General features: G+C 35.1%; 5 protein-coding genes across 12 annotated transcripts; 2 read left to right on the forward strand and 3 right to left on the reverse strand.

Annotated features, from left to right (window-relative positions):
• The first annotated feature begins 3625 nt into the window (after positions 1-3625).
• On the forward strand, positions 3626-5533 carry LOC106339576 (histidine-containing phosphotransfer protein 3). Of its 2 annotated transcripts, none has more exons than XM_013778410.1 (7): positions 3626-3874; positions 3956-4162; positions 4564-4694; positions 4784-4855; positions 4942-5013; positions 5086-5158; positions 5232-5533. In XM_013778410.1, exons 2-7 carry the CDS (start codon positions 4097-4099, stop codon positions 5283-5285), a joined length of 468 nt encoding a protein of 155 aa, XP_013633864.1. In that variant the 5' UTR covers positions 3626-3874; positions 3956-4096; the 3' UTR covers positions 5286-5533. The 2 variants fall into 2 exon arrangements, with proteins under 2 accessions (XP_013633864.1, XP_013633865.1); XM_013778411.1 differs by having other exon boundaries at positions 3992-4162.
• Positions 5534-5751: 218 nt separating this feature from the next.
• Positions 5752-7819, forward strand: LOC106342392 (pentatricopeptide repeat-containing protein At5g39350). The gene has a single exon (XM_013781303.1). The coding sequence runs from the start codon at positions 5769-5771 to the stop codon at positions 7785-7787; it is 2019 nt and encodes a 672-aa protein (XP_013636757.1). The 5' UTR covers positions 5752-5768; the 3' UTR covers positions 7788-7819.
• Positions 7820-7874: 55 nt separating this feature from the next.
• On the reverse strand, positions 7875-9465 carry LOC106342393 (EID1-like F-box protein 2). 2 transcript variants are annotated; one of them, XM_013781304.1, is made up of 2 exons: positions 9151-9465; positions 7875-8855 (listed from the first exon to the last, which is right to left on the reverse strand). In XM_013781304.1, the coding sequence occupies exon 2, from the start codon at positions 8844-8846 to the stop codon at positions 8094-8096; it is 753 nt and encodes a 250-aa protein (XP_013636758.1). In that variant the 5' UTR covers positions 8847-8855; positions 9151-9465; the 3' UTR covers positions 7875-8093. The 2 variants fall into 2 exon arrangements, with proteins under 2 accessions (XP_013636758.1, XP_013636759.1); XM_013781305.1 differs by having other exon boundaries at positions 9206-9463.
• A 1830-nt stretch (positions 9466-11295) lies between these two features.
• Positions 11296-14102, reverse strand: LOC106337011 (nucleolin 2). 6 transcript variants are annotated; one of them, XM_013776025.1, is made up of 3 exons: positions 14028-14102; positions 11638-13152; positions 11296-11554 (listed from the first exon to the last, which is right to left on the reverse strand). In XM_013776025.1, exons 2-3 carry the CDS (start codon positions 13124-13126, stop codon positions 11529-11531), a joined length of 1515 nt encoding a protein of 504 aa, XP_013631479.1. In that variant the 5' UTR covers positions 13127-13152; positions 14028-14102; the 3' UTR covers positions 11296-11528. The 6 variants fall into 6 exon arrangements, with proteins under 6 accessions (XP_013631479.1, XP_013631481.1, XP_013631484.1 ...); XM_013776027.1 differs by having other exon boundaries at positions 13931-14056; XM_013776030.1 differs by lacking the exon at positions 14028-14102 and adding an exon at positions 13831-13852.
• LOC106338783 (uncharacterized protein At4g04775-like) lies at positions 13939-14885 on the reverse strand. Its single transcript, XM_013777680.1, has 2 exons — positions 14481-14885; positions 13939-13947 (listed from the first exon to the last, which is right to left on the reverse strand). The coding sequence occupies exons 1-2, from the start codon at positions 14883-14885 to the stop codon at positions 13939-13941; spliced, it is 414 nt and encodes a 137-aa protein (XP_013633134.1).
• Between the last annotated feature and the right edge of the window lie 2186 nt (positions 14886-17071).

Genomic DNA, 17071 nt, shown 5'->3' on the forward strand with positions numbered 1-17071 from the left:
ACTATCTCACACATACAATTAAACCATTCGACCAATATTTTTGGTTCTCTTTTCTTTTTTGTTAAAGGATTTAACTTTTGGTTTTCTTTAGCACAAACATATGGGTTGAGCCACCTATAAACCACAACCAAATTTTGACGTTTCTTAAAAGATAATTGGTGTACTTTCTTACACATAAAATTAAACAATCCGACATACATTTTAGTTTCATATAGCATAAACATATGGTTTAAGTTGCCTATAAACCACAACCAACTTTTAGGGTGTTTTTTTCATCTTGCCTATATCACTTTAAGTTAATAATTGGCAACATTCACATCATTGGCTAGCTAGGATTGAACATCTAATTCACTACCTAGAAGTTTATGAAATTTGATATACACATTAACATCGTTAGCTATAACATTCCCATCTATTTATGGTTTAGCTTACAAACTGGAAACTACCAATCGATTATTTAAAAATTGCCAAACTGACATTTGAGAAATCATGTTAAATAGAATTTTGCAATTTTCACTTAAATTTCGAAAATACATATTCTCAAGGATATCAAACAAATCTTTTTAAATCATTTTTATGTATAATTAACTATAAATCAGTAAAATAGTTACCGATAAATATTGAACAAATAGTTTAATAAATTTAAAAGAAATAAACGATATAGTAAAATTTAAATTTCTATATTCTCAAATTAGTTTAAATTTTAAACTACCAGCTTCCATTGATACCTAATATTTTATATTAGTAACAATATCAAAGATACTATATTACAATATTTTGAATTTATGCTATAATCACAGTTTGGAATGAATATTCGGTATTTGGTAATTTTTGATTATATATATATATATATATATATATATTTGAAATCATTAAACAATTTTATGTATATTATATATTGTAAACACACGAATTTTATGTAGAGAATTTGTTATGAGATATCTGAAAATCCTATTGCATATATAATATTGATAATTATTTTACCAAGTTTGTTGAACAAACCATACTATAAGATCTTACCACAATTCACATACATCTGAATATTTTTAAGCATATACCAAATATTTAATTTGTTTTCATAATTCAAAAAACTATTATTTATTAAAGAAACTGCTTAGACTATAAATATAGACATATTTCCTTCATAAAACACGTTCTTAAAACTATCAAACAGAAGAACACACTTTGATTCTTCTTCTCATTTTAATATTTCCAAGATTAAAATCGTATAGTTTCAGTGGTTTTAAACTCAACTTGCTGGGGTGAGATTAGTTCTGCTACATACATATGCAGAAGAAGCTTTAGAAGATTAAAAATGAATAGGTTCTGAGAAACTATGTTATGAAGTTTTTCCAGTTTCAAAAAAAGTTTTTTACAAAAAAGAAATGTTGTCTGAGAACTTTTTGATTTGTTGGGTTTTTATATATCAATTTCTAGGGGTTTGAATATTTTTTTTTATTTTGAATTTTTTGGATACTTAATGTTTATTTTATTTAAGTTACTATAACCAATAAAATGGTGTTAACATTACTTTGCTATAACAGGAAGCAGCCTCATGATAGATTGTATAACTTGGCTTCACATATGGTCACGTAAAAGGCTTACAAAAATTAAACAAATTGAAATATTAAATATTCAATAGTAATATGTCGGAGATTGTATAATTTTGACGGCTTTGTGTATTTTACTAAAACACATTTTATGTTTTTTGAAGTGTGAACTTATTTTGTGGTTTCGAATATCAAAATTTTATTCTCCAGATTAAACCCATATTTTATCAAAATATAAAAATGTAATACTTATACATTTTAAATGTAATCTAAGAAAATACATTTCCTAATATTAATATCACAAAAATAAATTAAGATTACTATTATGTAGTTAATACATAGCAAACATCATATACTCTTTAATATAAATATAAACTTATAACTATAATTAATATAAATAAAAATCGCCGTTGTGATACGATTTCATATGATTCCTTTTTGTGATCTATATCACCATTCAATCTTTTTTGCTATTGTTGTTGTTGTTTGTTTTGCTGTCAACAGTTTCTTTGTATTCTCCTTTGTCGGAGTTTAAACATAATCTTCCCAAGCTTATTATTAATAAACTATAGCTGCAAAATTAGATGAACCAAACCAAAATATTAAAAAAATTCAAACCAAACCCAAATTCATAAATAACTGAACTATTATTCTTCTTAAACCGAAAACAACATCCACAACCGAACTGGAAGCAAACCAAAAAAAAAAAAAAAATTGAACGCTTATTTTTTATAAAATATTACCAAATAATAAAATTTAGTTTAAAACATAAATTATAAATATAAATAATCTCGCGCAACTTCGTGGGTCAGAATCTAGTTTACTTTTAAAATTTGTACATCTCCTCAATCATTGGAACCAATATATTTGAAATATACATTTATCATTTTTAATACTTTTACAAGTTCAGTTTCCAATTTCTTAGTTCCAGAGGTATAGGAGTTGTTTGGCTATATGAAAACATTGGTTCGGTTTGATTTTTTTGGTTCGGTTTTGATTTGATTTTTGCAGTCTATATATCCAGGCTAGCCACGATGCTGAAATGGGTTTTGTTAGCAATTTAAAATAAATTTTAATATATCAATATTTATTTTGATTCAATTAGCTTAACGGATTTTTAATGGGTATTTTTATTAAGACCCGTTTATTAAAGGAGATTTTAGTTAAAGTAAACATAGATTCTATTTACCGTTTACATAAATATATTTATTAAAAGTAATATCAATAATAATTTTCAAAGAATTTTTGAAAACAAAATCTGAGTTTTTCAAAAAATCAGTTAAACATTTTTTAGAAAAACACACTTCAATATATATATTTTTAAATATATTTTATAAAAAAAATATTTAAAATACCTGAAATTATCACCAATCTAAGTCGATCACTCCATTAAATGGGATGGGGTTTGAATGGGACGGGTTTATGCAGATTTATCCATTTTAACATCCTTAACAAAATATATGATGCATTATTATTAGATTTTTACTATATAAATATCCCGTTATTTGTAAACGCGGGTGGAAAATCTAATAGCATGATTGGCTCCCATATGTTTCATTCGGTTTGAGTGGTTGTGATGAAGGGAGCAGTGTGCCCAAGATTTTGTATGCTTCCAAGTTTGTTCTGTTAATAGGCTCATTCATTTGGTGTTTTGTTGCCTCTGCTTGTGATGTCGAACTTCTGATTGTTAAATCTGCTTCGGTTGTGGTTTTAATCGTGGGCGTGAGACCAATACTTGGGCTGTCTAAGCTTCATTTCACTTCTTAGCATGATTGGCGTTGAGTTTCGAATACTGGTCAGCGATATTAGGTGTTGTTTATGTGTTATGTTTGCTCATGTCTTATGGTTATATCTCATTTCTCTGCTTTGCTATGGTAGCAGTAGATGTTTTAGCCGGTTTGGCTTTGTTATTGATTGATGTAAACAATTTCTCCGGCTATAATTATTAAAAAACTGTTGTTTGATAAAAAAAAAAAGTAATTATTCAATAATTGGATAGAAAACATAGGCATTAAAGTAGAAAACTAAAATAATAATATAAATATTTTAATAACAAAGGAGTTCATCCATGTTCACATATCACTCCCTGGATTTCGGTCCAAAGAATCAAACCGATGTTCTGGAGTGCTGTCGACAGAGTAACGATGCTTTAGATGAAGATAAGTACTTTGTGTTTCTAACTTTCTACAGAGAATCTTCCAGCGTGAGAGATTCTTGATGTCTGTGGGTTGGAAAAAGAAAACGCACAGAATGAATGAATGTATCAAATCATGAATGAGATTCCGTTTTTCATGGCCTAAATCAATCTATCTCGCTTTCTCAAGGTTGTCTTTAATTTTTATTTTGACAACTAATTATTGTATTCTTTATGGACTGAATATTTCTTTATTATTTTCGTCCAATAGAATAATGACTGTAAGAATCTCTTTTATTGGGATTAGAGTTTCAAGTCCAAAAATTCAGAGAAAACTGCTCATTTTGTTCTCCTATATCAAACTTCAAATCTCCTTCTCCTTCTCTCTGCTTCATCGTCACAAGTAACCATCATGGACACACTCGTTGCTCAGTTGCAGAGACAATTTCGTGACTACACCATTTCTCTCTATCACCAGGTTTCTTCTTCGTTTTTTCCTCCCAAACTTACAGATAAAGTTAGTAAATTTTAGCATCTGGGTACGAAAATGAATCCAAAGGTGGATCCTCTAAAGTTGTTAGGGTTCTTGATTTGGAAATTGAGGGTTAAAGAGTTAGTTTAAAGTTTCTGTGAAATGGGTTTTTGTTTATTTATCTAAAGGTGACTCCTTTTTAGCGATGATCCTCCTCTACAGTAGTTAGGGTTCTTGGATTTGAATTTGGAAATTGAGGATTTAAGAATTGGTTTTAAGTGTGCGTGAAATGGGTTATTGTCTCTTTTTCCAAAGGTGTCTCCTTTATAGATTTAAGCTTTTCTTACTGAGAGCTTGAATTTGAAAATTAAGGCTTTGGCTGAGATTAGTTGTTTTGGTATGTGAAGGGGTTTCTGGATGATCAGTTCACTGAATTGAAAAAGCTGCAAGATGAATGTAGCCCTGATTTTGTGGCAGAGGTTGTTTCTCTCTTCTTTGAAGACTGTGAGAAGCTTATCGGTAACATGGCTAGAGCTCTGTAAGTTTTTTCTTTTTGACCTTTGTTAGTCGTCTAGTATAATCAAAAGATATGTTTTGGTTTGATATTTGTTTTTGTACATACTTCAGAGATCAGACAGGAAACGTAGATTTCAGTCTGGTAGGTTCTAGTGTTCATCAACTCAAAGGTAGTAGCTCAAGGTAATGTTACTCAGATCTGTAATCTCAGTCCTTTGTCTCTTATCTCCTACTTAGTCTTAGTGAAGAGGTCGTTCTTGTTTGTGTAGTGTTGGTGCCAAGAGGGTCAAAGGTCTTTGTGTTACCTTCAAGGAGTGTTGTGACTCTCAGAACTTTGAAGGGTAAGCTCATTTTCTGCTATGTTCATTTTTTTCTTATTGTTGAGACTAATTTGGGGAACAATTCTGCTTCAGGTGTGTGAGATGTTTGCAGCAGGTGGATATTGAGTACAAGTCATTGAAGGCAAAGCTTCAAGATTTGTTCAATGTAAGTGACAAAAAGATTATGAGAAACTGTGAAAGAACATAGTTATGAATGATTCTTGTCTTGTCTTTTGCAGCTTGAGCAGCAGATTGTCCAAGCTGGTGGTAGAATCCCTCAGGTTGATATATAAGATACTTGCCGACGACAGAACATGAATTTGATCAATCAGAGTGATGATGATTTGCATTCTCAGGATGTTATTGTTTAGTTAAAACTTAAAAGTTAAAACACTTACAAATGTGTGGAAAAGACCGAGTGATTGTTGTTGTTAGATCAGTACTATGTAACTTTATCAATCGCTTTGGTTTGATGACCCTTGTTCCTAATATATAATCTGAATCGTTTGCTATGATTTGTGTCTCGTAAAAATCATATGAAGAAGAAGTATATGTAAAACACGAGTCTACAAAGTTAAATTGTATTAAACGACGCCGTATCACTTGTATTAAAGAAGCAGATGATCATTGTGGAAGCTTTCCAGGGAGAGATACCAATCAAGAACAAGTCTGCAAAGTTAAATTGTATAAACGACGCCGTATCCCTTGGCCTTGACGAAAGAAGTTAAATAGCACTAGACGACGCCGTATGAGATCACTTCGCTCGGTATTCTCAAATGAGTGAAGTTTTGCGCAGAGCCAAACACACACTTAGCGTCAAGCAATACCAATCTCTCTTGAACCAGTATGCAGCTACTCAATCACTCTCCAAAACCAAGGCTCTACACTGCCACGTCATCACCAACGGTCGAGCCTCCGACCACATTCTCTCGACCCTCTCCGTCACATACGCTCTATGCGGCCACATCGCCTACGCACGCAAGCTGTTCGACGTAATGCCTGAAAGCTCTCTGCTTTCTTACAACATCGTCATCAGAATGTACGTGCGCGACGGGCTGTACCAAGACGCTGTAAACACGTTCGTTAAGATGGTCGGCGAGGGAACTAAGTGTTGTCCCGATGGTTATACGTACCCTTTTGTTGCCAAGGCTGCTGGAGAGTTAAAGTCTGTGCCTTTAGGGTTGGTGATTCACGGGAGGGTCTTGAGAAGCTGGTTTGGCGCGGATAAGTATGTGCAGAACGCGTTGCTTGCCATGTACATGAGCTTTGGGAGGGTTGAGATGGCGAGGAGAGTGTTTGATGTGATGATGAACAGAGATGTGATTTCTTGGAATACAATGATTAGTGGGTATTATAGGAATGGTTATATGAATGATGCTTTGATGACATTTGATCGGATGGTAGATGAGGGTGTTGGTGCTGACCACGCTACTGTTGTTTCCATGTTGCCTGTTTGTGGTCACTTGAAGGATCTTGAAATGGGAAGGAATGTTCATAAACTGGTGGATGAGAAGCGGTTAGGTGATAAGATAGAGGTGAAGAATGCGTTGGTGAACATGTATTTGAAATGTGGTCGTATGGACGAGGCGAGATTTGTGTTTGATAGGATGGAGCGCAGGGATGTGATCACATGGACTTCTATGATTAACGGATATACAGAAGATGGGGATGTGAAGAACGCTTTGGAGTTGTGCAGGTTGATGCAGTTTGATGGCGTGAGACCTAATGATGTGACTATAGCCTCTCTTGTTTCAGCTTGTGGTGATGCTTTGGAGCTGAATGATGGTAAATGTTTACATGGTTGGGCAATAAGGCAAAGGGTTCACTCCAGTGTCATCATAGAAACTTCTCTGATCAGCATGTATGCTAAATGCAGTCGAGTGGACCTTTGCTTCAAAGTCTTCTCTGGGGCTTCAAAAAACCAGACAGGTCCCTGGAGTGCGATTATCGCCAGTTGTGTGCATAATGAACTTATGAGTGACGCGTTGGATCTCTTCAAAGGGATGAGACGGGAAGATGTTGAACCGAACATTGCTACACTAAACAGTCTCCTTCCAGCGTATGCAGCTTTGGCAGATCTGCGCCAAGCAATGGACATTCATTGCTACCTAACCAAAACCGGGTTTACGTCGAGCCTTGATGCAGCTACAGGGCTGGTTCATGTTTACTCAAAGTGTGGAACTTTAGAATCCGCCCACAAGATATTTGATGGGATCCAGGAGAAACACAAGAGCAAAGATATAGTTCTATGGGGTGCATTGATCTCTGGTTACGGGATGCACGGAGATGGCCATAACGCGCTGCAAGTTTTCATGGAAATGGTTCGTTCTGGTGTGACGCCAAACGAAATCACATTTACTTCTGCCTTAAACGCTTGCAGCCATTCCGGTTTGGTCGAACAAGGCTTGACACAGTTCAGGTTTATGCTTGAGCATCATAATAAGATAGCTCGACCAAACCATTACACTTGCATGGTTGATCTTCTTGGTCGAGCAGGTCGGTTAGAAGAAGCTTACAATCTCATTACAACAATTCCATTTGAACCAACCTCAACTGTTTGGGGTGCATTGCTCGCTGCATGCGTCACACATGAGAATGTCCAGCTTGGAGAAATCGCAGCAAACAAGCTGTTCGAATTAGAACCAGAGAACACAGGAAACTACGTGTTGTTGTCGAATATCTATGCTGCTTTGGGACGATGGAAAGATATGGAGAAGGTGAGAAAAATGATGGAGGATGTTGGATTGAGAAAGAAACCAGGTCATAGCACAGTCGAGTTCAGACAAAGATTATGAACAATTGTTATAGATTTTTTTGTATTATTTTTGTCAGCGAAATGCTATAAGATGTGGAGAAGATATCTAAAGAAGAGTTCCTAGATGTATTTGGGTCAAGTAATGAAAAATTTAGCAGAAGTAAATGTTGTTCATACACATACATGAACTGTGACAACAAATGGTTTGCACAACAATGATAAGACATGAGAATCTGAAGTTGCCACAACATCACACCAACTCTATGCAAACTGATGATCCCAAGTCTACCAACAACATTTCACCAGCAGAAGATACATTAGCGACAGCTTCAAGCAACGTGTATAGTCACTGAACCTCGGATGCTCCTTCGGAATCAGACAAAGGTAAGAGAGTACAAACTCCAAGCATATGTCCATTGAGGCAAACATAATACTCAATGCTATCTTCATAAGCCCCCAATCTACAGCTAGCACTCTGTGGTATCATCCTCGCCTGAAGCATACTCCACAGCTTCGCCTTGCAATAAGGACAAACCTCTGTGGGATGAAACGATGTCCCTTTCCTAATAAGCAACTTCCTCACCTTCGACATTGAAAACGATTTGAAAATCCCACGGAAGAATCCCAAATCACCATCTTCTCCTCCTTGATCCAAATGCTCACAAGGATCAGAAACATACAGAATGTCATCGTTTCGACACTGGGGAGGAAGGAAGCTCCTTCCCGAAGTTCTAGAGAAGCGGGTCCTGTGAACAAAGTGACCAGGGACGTGAACATCGCTAAAGAGTCCACCTTTACTGGAACCTGAGCAGTAAATCAAAAGCTTCCCAAGTGCTCTCCAACTACCATCAACACTGTGGCTGCCACTAGACTGGAGATCAGACATCATCTTCGGCGCTCTGGCTCTGCAGAACTCTTTCCACAGCAGTCTCTTAGCAAGATCATCAAACCATTTACAGACACAAGACAGAGTGGCGATTACATTAGGGTTCCAGTTAAGATGCTGAACCATAAGGAACAGTACTTCTTCGCTAAGGTGTCCTTTCGTGCAATGACAAGTCGCCGAGTGAACACAACGGTACTGCTTTGCTATTATCATCCTCTACGCCTAGCACAGAAGCAAATAGTAAGCCTTAACCTCACTGAACAAATGCATTTAAGTAAAAGCAAGAAGCTTTAACTAATTGGTAAAGTGACCAAATCATGAGAAAGAGATTAGAGATGCATATGATTATAATAAACAATACCCACATCAAAGATGCATTCTTTATATATATATATAAACAGTCTTAAGAAACCAAATTCGTTTTCTTGTTCAAAACTTTAAAGATTCCCACAAAACCAAAAATCAAAATAGCCCAGATCTATAACACTCCTTGCTTCAAAGATAAGGGACATCTCACCTTAGTTTACACCAATCTATTACACAAGAGGTTCAGTAAAGTGTAAAGGTGGGACCTTTGAGTTGAATCGAGAGTATACTAGTTTAGGGTTTTGCTCGAGCGACCATGAAGCATAAAGAAAAAGGAGAAAAGGGTTAGCATTTCAACTGATTCTGATGCTTTCCAGCAATACCCAGAGAGAAAAGTTTTGAACTTGGGTTAAAGAATGAAGAAGATGAGGTGATGCATGCAGAGATCGAGAAGAAGCAAGCAAGCAAATCTGCTTCTTTCCTAATTTTTTTTTTTTTTCTGATTGTTTTCTATGTAAGTGGGAAATGTACGGTTTGTCTGCGATTCTACGGGTTATGTTAAAGTACGGTAAGGTGTACGGTGTGGCTAATCCGTTTGATTGGATGGAGGCTGATCTCGCTACAAAGAGTTGGTGACTCCGTTAACGTTAACGGCAAAACGACGTATTTTACAATTACAATGTTTTTAATTAATGTGAAGTTAAATTAACTCCATCTACTAGTTTGTCTCCATTGTAGCTGAATTTCATAAATTTATAAAATAGTGGAGAAAGGTTGAAAAATGGGGGAAAAGATGTTGACAATTAAAAAGGAGTTGTTGAAACATGTTAAAATGTGAAAATATCTTCTGAAGCAGACAAGATAAATAGTTGGTTACGAAAACTAAAGAAAGGCAAGTGAGTTAGAGCTTAGAAGCTCCCCATGTCCATCCTTGTCTCGAACCCAATTCAATATGATCCCATCATGAAAACTAGCATCATGATTATGAACGGTTGACAGATTGAACCAATGTGAATAATAATAGAATTTTTTAGATCTATCTAGAGATACTTTCTCACATTCAAATTACACTACAAAGACACTTATCACTTGAGACACAATTTCTTTTGTCAAAAAGACTCTTATTACCATAAACTAAAGAGAATCTATTTTCTCTTCTTATTTCATTTTATTATTTTTCTTATTCTACTTTATGTATTTATTTACTTTTATCTCAAGTTCTAAAATATATTAAACAAAAATAATTGTCATAATAAACTATATATAAAATTCTCTATCTTTTAAGATCCATGTTCATATATATATTATATATATTAATGTGTAAACAAAATGTGGACGTGGACACGAAAGCGTGGATAATAGAATTATAAATTAGTTGTGAACATGAACATCTTAACAGAATTATAAACTAGTTGTGGGCATGGACAATATTCATTCGATTCCATTCATCATCTCGGGATCTAAATTCAATTCTAATCAAAATTACATCCATCCACATCATGACAAAGCGTAAATTCCTTAGATCAGAAATCTCTGACATGCAAGATCTATTACTCTCCGACAAAAGGTAACGCTTCTTCGATTTTTCTCTCCGCTCATACTCACAATATCATCTCTTTCTCGTCTTGATTGAAGTTTAACTGCAGATAATTGATCAATTGAGCTGAAGAAGCCAAGCATTTGTATTGGAGAGAACAGAGTCCGTGTCCACGTTTTATGGTATAATTTTAGTAACATGAGTCCATGTCCACGTATTGTTGTATAGTTTTATGGAATCAAAACATAGAGTTTGTCCACTTATCTACTATAAACACATTAACATCACATTTCCACACATTACTCATCACTCATCCACACATCACCCGTTCACAAATCACCCAACCACACATCACTCGTCCACAAATCACTCATCCACAACTGTCCTTTCCATTAAAGGCAAAATTGTCCACAATCTATTGCTGGCCCACAACAAAGTGTGTCACATGTAAAAAGTGTTTGTAGATATAATAGAAAGTCAAAAAGTGTCTCTTAGTGTAATCTAAGTAATAATAATAAAGCAAAGATCTGAGTCTGTTCATAAGTCTAATGGTATTGTTGAACAAACACAGAGTCATAAGGCCATTGGTATTCATTCTTTTTGTTAAAAGATTTATGTGGATATGGACATGTAATCTTTCTCCATTGGCTTTGATTCAATCAAGCAAATCCAATTAATGCATTCATGAAACTTTTAACTAACATTTGGTGGCATTGTGATCCATCACACGTTTAACATATTAGAAGGAATATCTTTTGTTGGTTTGTGGATCCGGTTTACCATCCGGTTTGTCTAGAAAGAAAAAAAAACTGCAGAAGAAAACAATAACCAACAAGAGATGAAAACGTAAAGAAAACTAGTCTTTTTTTGTCTGTACACATCCAAATGAAAACCAACAAACCGGTTCAGAAGAACCAAAACTAAACACATAACACAATCCATCAGAGTATTATTCACAAAGCACCATATCAATATACGGCTGAGACATCATATCCTTAAATATGAATGCATCAATCAATCTTTCTTGAAGTTTCCAGCAAACCGAAACCACATCAAACCGGGCTCGAATTACCAGTTTCTGCACACACAAAACCAAAAACCAATTCAACTACTCTTATAAAGATTCCAAATGTTAGTTCTGCTCATGCTCAAGGCACATACCAGAGTTAGCAGGAGGTTTAGACTCTTGAAGAGAGATGACAGTTTCGAAAGCACCAACCAAAGCTTTGACTTTGCTTTTTCGAGCTTCAACAAGTTTACTCGCTGTTTCTTCGATGACATTGTTGAGCAGTCCCTGTGCATCTTTCTCCTGAACGTCTTGATGCCTCAACACAACTTTTTCACCATCTTCATCTTCTTCCTCATCTTCTTTGACGTCTTCCCTCTTCTTAAAGCTTCTTCTGACCTGTGCATCTTGCGCTTTGTCTTCACCAAGATCTCTTCCTCTCCTAAACTTGAGTTTCCTCGCACTCTCGCCCACATCATCAGCATCCACAACTTTCCCTCTCCTGAAATGTAGCTTCCTAGCAGCTTCCTCTGCAGACTCTCCTTCCTTCCTCACTCTTGGTTTCCTCTCCTCTCCATTGGAGGTTTCGATCTCTTCTTCTATTACGCTCTCAGCCTCGTTGCTTCCTGAAGGGTAATCATACTCCTCTGTCTCCGAAACAGGACACTCATCGTCTTTCTCAGTTGATTGAGGCTGTAGAAGAGGAGGAAAAGGTTCAGCAACGCACTGCTGATTCTGATCATGTTCAGACACAGCTTTGCTCTTTGTTTCCATTTCCACAACGTGCAATGTTTTCTCCTCCACTGGATAGCCATCTACCTGCTTGTCAGACTCATCAGTGCGCTTCACACGTCTTAGTTTCTGATTTGGTCGAGAAGAGGAGGAGGAGGAGGCAGCCTTTAAGCTCTGACTCTTCTTCAAACTTGAAGTTCCAGCTAGTCTCATTGGTAATCTTGGAGAAAGAGAAGCTCTTGGCGTCACTGGAACCTTCTTTAAAACAACTCTGGAGGAAGCTGTAGCCTTCTTCATCTTTGCATCTTCACTTTTTGATCCCATTTTGGGTTTCAGAACCGATGGAGAAGCAGCTTTCTCGCTGTTCACTTTAGATTTGGACGTTGCTAGTGCTGAATAAGATTTCTTCAAGACCTTCGGCTTCATAGCATCAACACTACGAGCTCCCAAATCTGGTGAAGGTTTAAGCTTGGAACTTGATGATGTCACTTTCTTCTTCACAGGAGTTTCATCACCAGATGGTATTATCAACACCTCTGGCTTCTTCACCCCACTCACTTGATGCTTCACAACCTCTCTCTTGATCATCATCATCTCAGAAGAACCATCATCATCAGGAGTGACCTTCTTTGTCGTAACCTTCTTAGTTTTAGAAGAGCCAGGCTTCATAGTTTCGACCAAAGCATCATCATTCACTTTCTTGAAGATCTTTCTGTTAGTCGAACGCCACGGTTTCTCCACGGTTACCTGCTTCTTGCCGTACTTGCAGATATCGTGGCAAGAACCGGTGGATGCTCTGAGGTAACGAGGGATCTCTTTCTCTTTAGGCTTTGATGCTACTGCCTTCCCAGTAGAGTCCCTCCTCGCCATCATTTCAGTCGTTCCAAAGCTACTCACACTGTCTTCAGCCATCAATTACAAACCCAACAAGACACAACCTGTTCACATTTTCAAACACAAGACACCAAAATTAAATTACTACTTCATATAAAGACATTTATATACAAACAAAGAAAAATGTTTTCTTTATGTCACTAAACTTGTAGAACAGAAAACAACAACAAAAAAAAAACAGATCAGAGAAGAGATTAAACACAATAACTCTAACAGAAACCAAAACTCAAAACTGAATATAGATTATGTCATAAGATGAGGAGCCAGCAACAACATTATCCACCACAAGATAGCCAAAACTAAAACCGTTTTCTTTTTGGTTACTGAAACAAACGTTTTTGTACTAACATACCTACCAAAAGATTTCAAAATCTAGTTGAACAGCTTTGGATTTTGGCTTACCAAATATGATAAACAGAAGCAGCAAGAAGGGGTCAAAGAATAAGTTATATGTAAAAATGGAGGAAATTATTCGAAAACTAAGCAAACAATGTCATGAAAGACAGAGACAATGCGATTCTCTAAATAATTAAATAAAGGAAACTCAAATGGATCGCATTTAAAGAGAAGTTTTCAACTTGAAGCATTCATTTTTTTTTCCTGAGAATAATCAAACCAAAGACCCACAAATAAAGCATAAGATCCAGTTCTTACGTTTCTATTGAAAAATGGAAAATGCTAGAAAAATATCGGCTTCGAAGGAAACCCATTTTCGCATTTACCGATTAAATGGCTTCCACGATCAGAAACTTCGATGGGGGAAAATCATTTTGAAATTAGAAGAGAATTTCTTTTAAAAAAAACGAAATAATAATAATTCACCTTTGTTTTCAGAGGAACTGTTCAAAAGAAAAGCAAAAGACTTTTTGACAAAACAATGATTTTAAACACGGGAGAAGAAAAAAGGTGCAGAATTTACGAGTCCTTTTCTTCTGGGTCGGTGTTCCGTGTTCGTCGAGATCGTGCAACCAACTAAAAGAAGAAAAAAAAAAACTTTTTTTTAAAAAAGGTTATTTAACGAAGGTGGTGGTGAGGGCTTTTCTTTTCTTTTCTTCGTCTCCTTGCTTTCCGCGTTTATCGCAGAATTTGGAAGGGCAGTTTAATAATGTTTACCCCTCTAGATTTTAGAGAGAGAAATTTTTGGGTGGCTTTAGAACATGCGCAATGGTGATATTGTCTCAAGAGTCCTTAGGATTAGAATAATATATATATTTTTTTTGAATTGTTAAGGATCATAATCAGAAATATGTGTACAATGGTGATACTCGATTTTGAATTCTTAGGAATAAATAAATATTTTTTTTAAAAAAAAGTGAAATTAAATTTTTTATTTATTATTCATACCTAGAAAAACCAATACGGAAACCATTACCTTGAGCTCACAGACGGTCTTCTGTAGCTTAAGCAGCTTCTGATCACACTCGAAACCTTGCTCCTTAAGCAGCCTGAGTTCTCTCTGAACCTCAAACACTTCCTCCGTGACTGCCACATCCCACCATTTCCATATGTGGCAGCCCCCATCATCTCTATTCTCGCACGTGTAGTACAACCTCCCTGGATCTTTTCGTGTGTAAGATGTTGCAATAGCAGCCTCACTGCCACAGTAACATCTCGTTGGGATGCCATCATCAGCCTCAGGTGGGTTGCGAACCGGCTCGCCAACAGAGAAACTACTCTGTCCTTCATCCGCATAAAGAGCAGCCTCTGCTTCAAGAAGGTACGTCATGTCGAACTCATCTGACGAAAACGGCTGGCTGTACGAATAGTCTTGTCCCATGATTGGTTAAACCTGAAAGAAAACCTAGATTTTTAGTAACGAAGATGATATAAACAACAACAACCACAGATCTTTAGAAACGAGCACGAATTGAACAAATCGTAAGCAAACATGAATCACATATAAACCGTAAGCTAACACAAATAAGAACATCAAAGAAGATTGTAATTGAACGAGAATATCCGCAAATCGTTTCAAAACAAAATAGATTGAAAACCCTAAATCGAGTGAAAACCCCAAATCGATTGAAACCCTAATTTTAAAAGACAAATCGATTGAATCTTCACAACCTAACCCTAATTTGAGGAGAAAACAACAAAGAAAACAAAATCTCGACGCATAAATCTACAAAATCACCCTACGATTTACCTTCTTCTCGGGATGGATCGAATCGCCTTTGATATCGCCTTCACTCGAGACGTTTCTTTTTTCCTCGCCTTCTGGTCGAAAATGAATAATTTTTTTTGATACGTACGAATGACAAAGCCGACGGACGAACCAAAACGTGCCACGTCTCTAAGGATCAACTCCGTTAAATCCTTATTTACGGATTGATCCTTGGATTATTTCGGTTAAATAATATTTCTTTATTCCGATAACCATCGGATTAGGCGCTAAGGATCCATTAAGGATCAGCGTTGCGGCTGGTCTTATGGGGTCATTATAAAGTACCAAACTTTACTTTTCATCACATGGTTTGGTTTTGATCTGTTTTTGCTTAATTAAGACCGAAGCGGGACGAGATGTTTGGGGGTTTGACGTAACCAAGATCCACACCGGAGTTGGACCAAAATAAATCCAGTTTATCATTAGGCAAAATGTAAATGTAAATATGAATAATTTTTTTTTTGAAAGAAAAAGTACCTGGAATTGACCATTTTTCTATAAGTTTTAAGATATTCTTCCACTTTTATGATGTCAAAATTTAGTAATTTTCCTATAAAATGTTTAAAATATCTTTAAAACTTTAATGGTAGAGTAAATGGTAATAATAATTGTCTTACAAAGTACTATATATACTAAGTTAAGCCATGCGCTCTTGCAAGGAATGAACATTATATATACTGTTTTTATGTATTATATGTTCTTTTACATATTTATAAAATAATAAATATATATTGAATAATTAAAGAGTTAATAACTATTCCATATATAATTAAATTGGGGTGAACACATAAATAAATTTCATTAATCCAAACAATCATTTTTTTCTATTTTATATGATATATAATTAAATTTAAATGATATTAACATATATATAGTATATTTTTAATATTGATATATATTAAATGATGCTTTCTATTCATATAGTTTTTTGATAATTTGTATATTCTTATAACAAAAACTTTAAATCACTGATAACACAATTTTCATTGTGTGATTAATAGTTATAGTAATTTGTAATTTTTTTAAAAAAATCAAGGCTAAGTTTAGAATTTAAATATTAATTTGTCAATATTTGCTCAAAGCTTTTACCAATTTTTTTTTGTTCAAGGCACACATTCATCGTTCAAAGGATAACACGACCTAATCTTTTATAATGAAAACGATTACAGAAGTTACAACAATAAAACCACACCAAGAAATGATCACAAACTAACGCATGACTTGATTATGAAATAATATTACCAGATGTACGATACAAATCTGGCTAAATATATATAATATGGGTTTGTAATAATCCTTTAAATGTATGTTTTAATTGAATAACATGGTACATTTTTTCAGTTTGTAGTATTCATGATATAAATATTGAATATTCGGGTATTTGGTGATGTATCCAGTTGTCTAAATTATAACTGGTTATATCTTGTTGACTAAATTATTTGTACTAAATTGCATGTTAATAAATAATTCATACTTTGTCCAGATAAATAAAAAGTAATCCAGTGAAATTAAAAACCATGTAGCAATGGTTTGTTATAGTCATAGTTTTTATATATTAGTTGGTCAATATTACCAGATGTATGGTCCTGCTAACTATATATAAAACAATTTGTAGTCATCCTGTAAATCAATGTATATTTATTCATGTGAAATGGTACATTTATTAATTTTGTAATATTCAAGATATATATGTTGAATATCCGAATATTTGTTCCTTTATCCACCTGTTTCCACTGCAAAGACGACGACGCTATGTTGTCTATGTCGTTAAGGACTGATGACGATGAATCAAAGTCGCT

This window comes from Brassica oleracea, chromosome C4 (assembly GCF_000695525.1).
Source record: "Brassica oleracea var. oleracea cultivar TO1000 chromosome C4, BOL, whole genome shotgun sequence".
Classification (NCBI taxonomy): Eukaryota; Viridiplantae; Streptophyta; class Magnoliopsida; order Brassicales; family Brassicaceae; genus Brassica; species Brassica oleracea.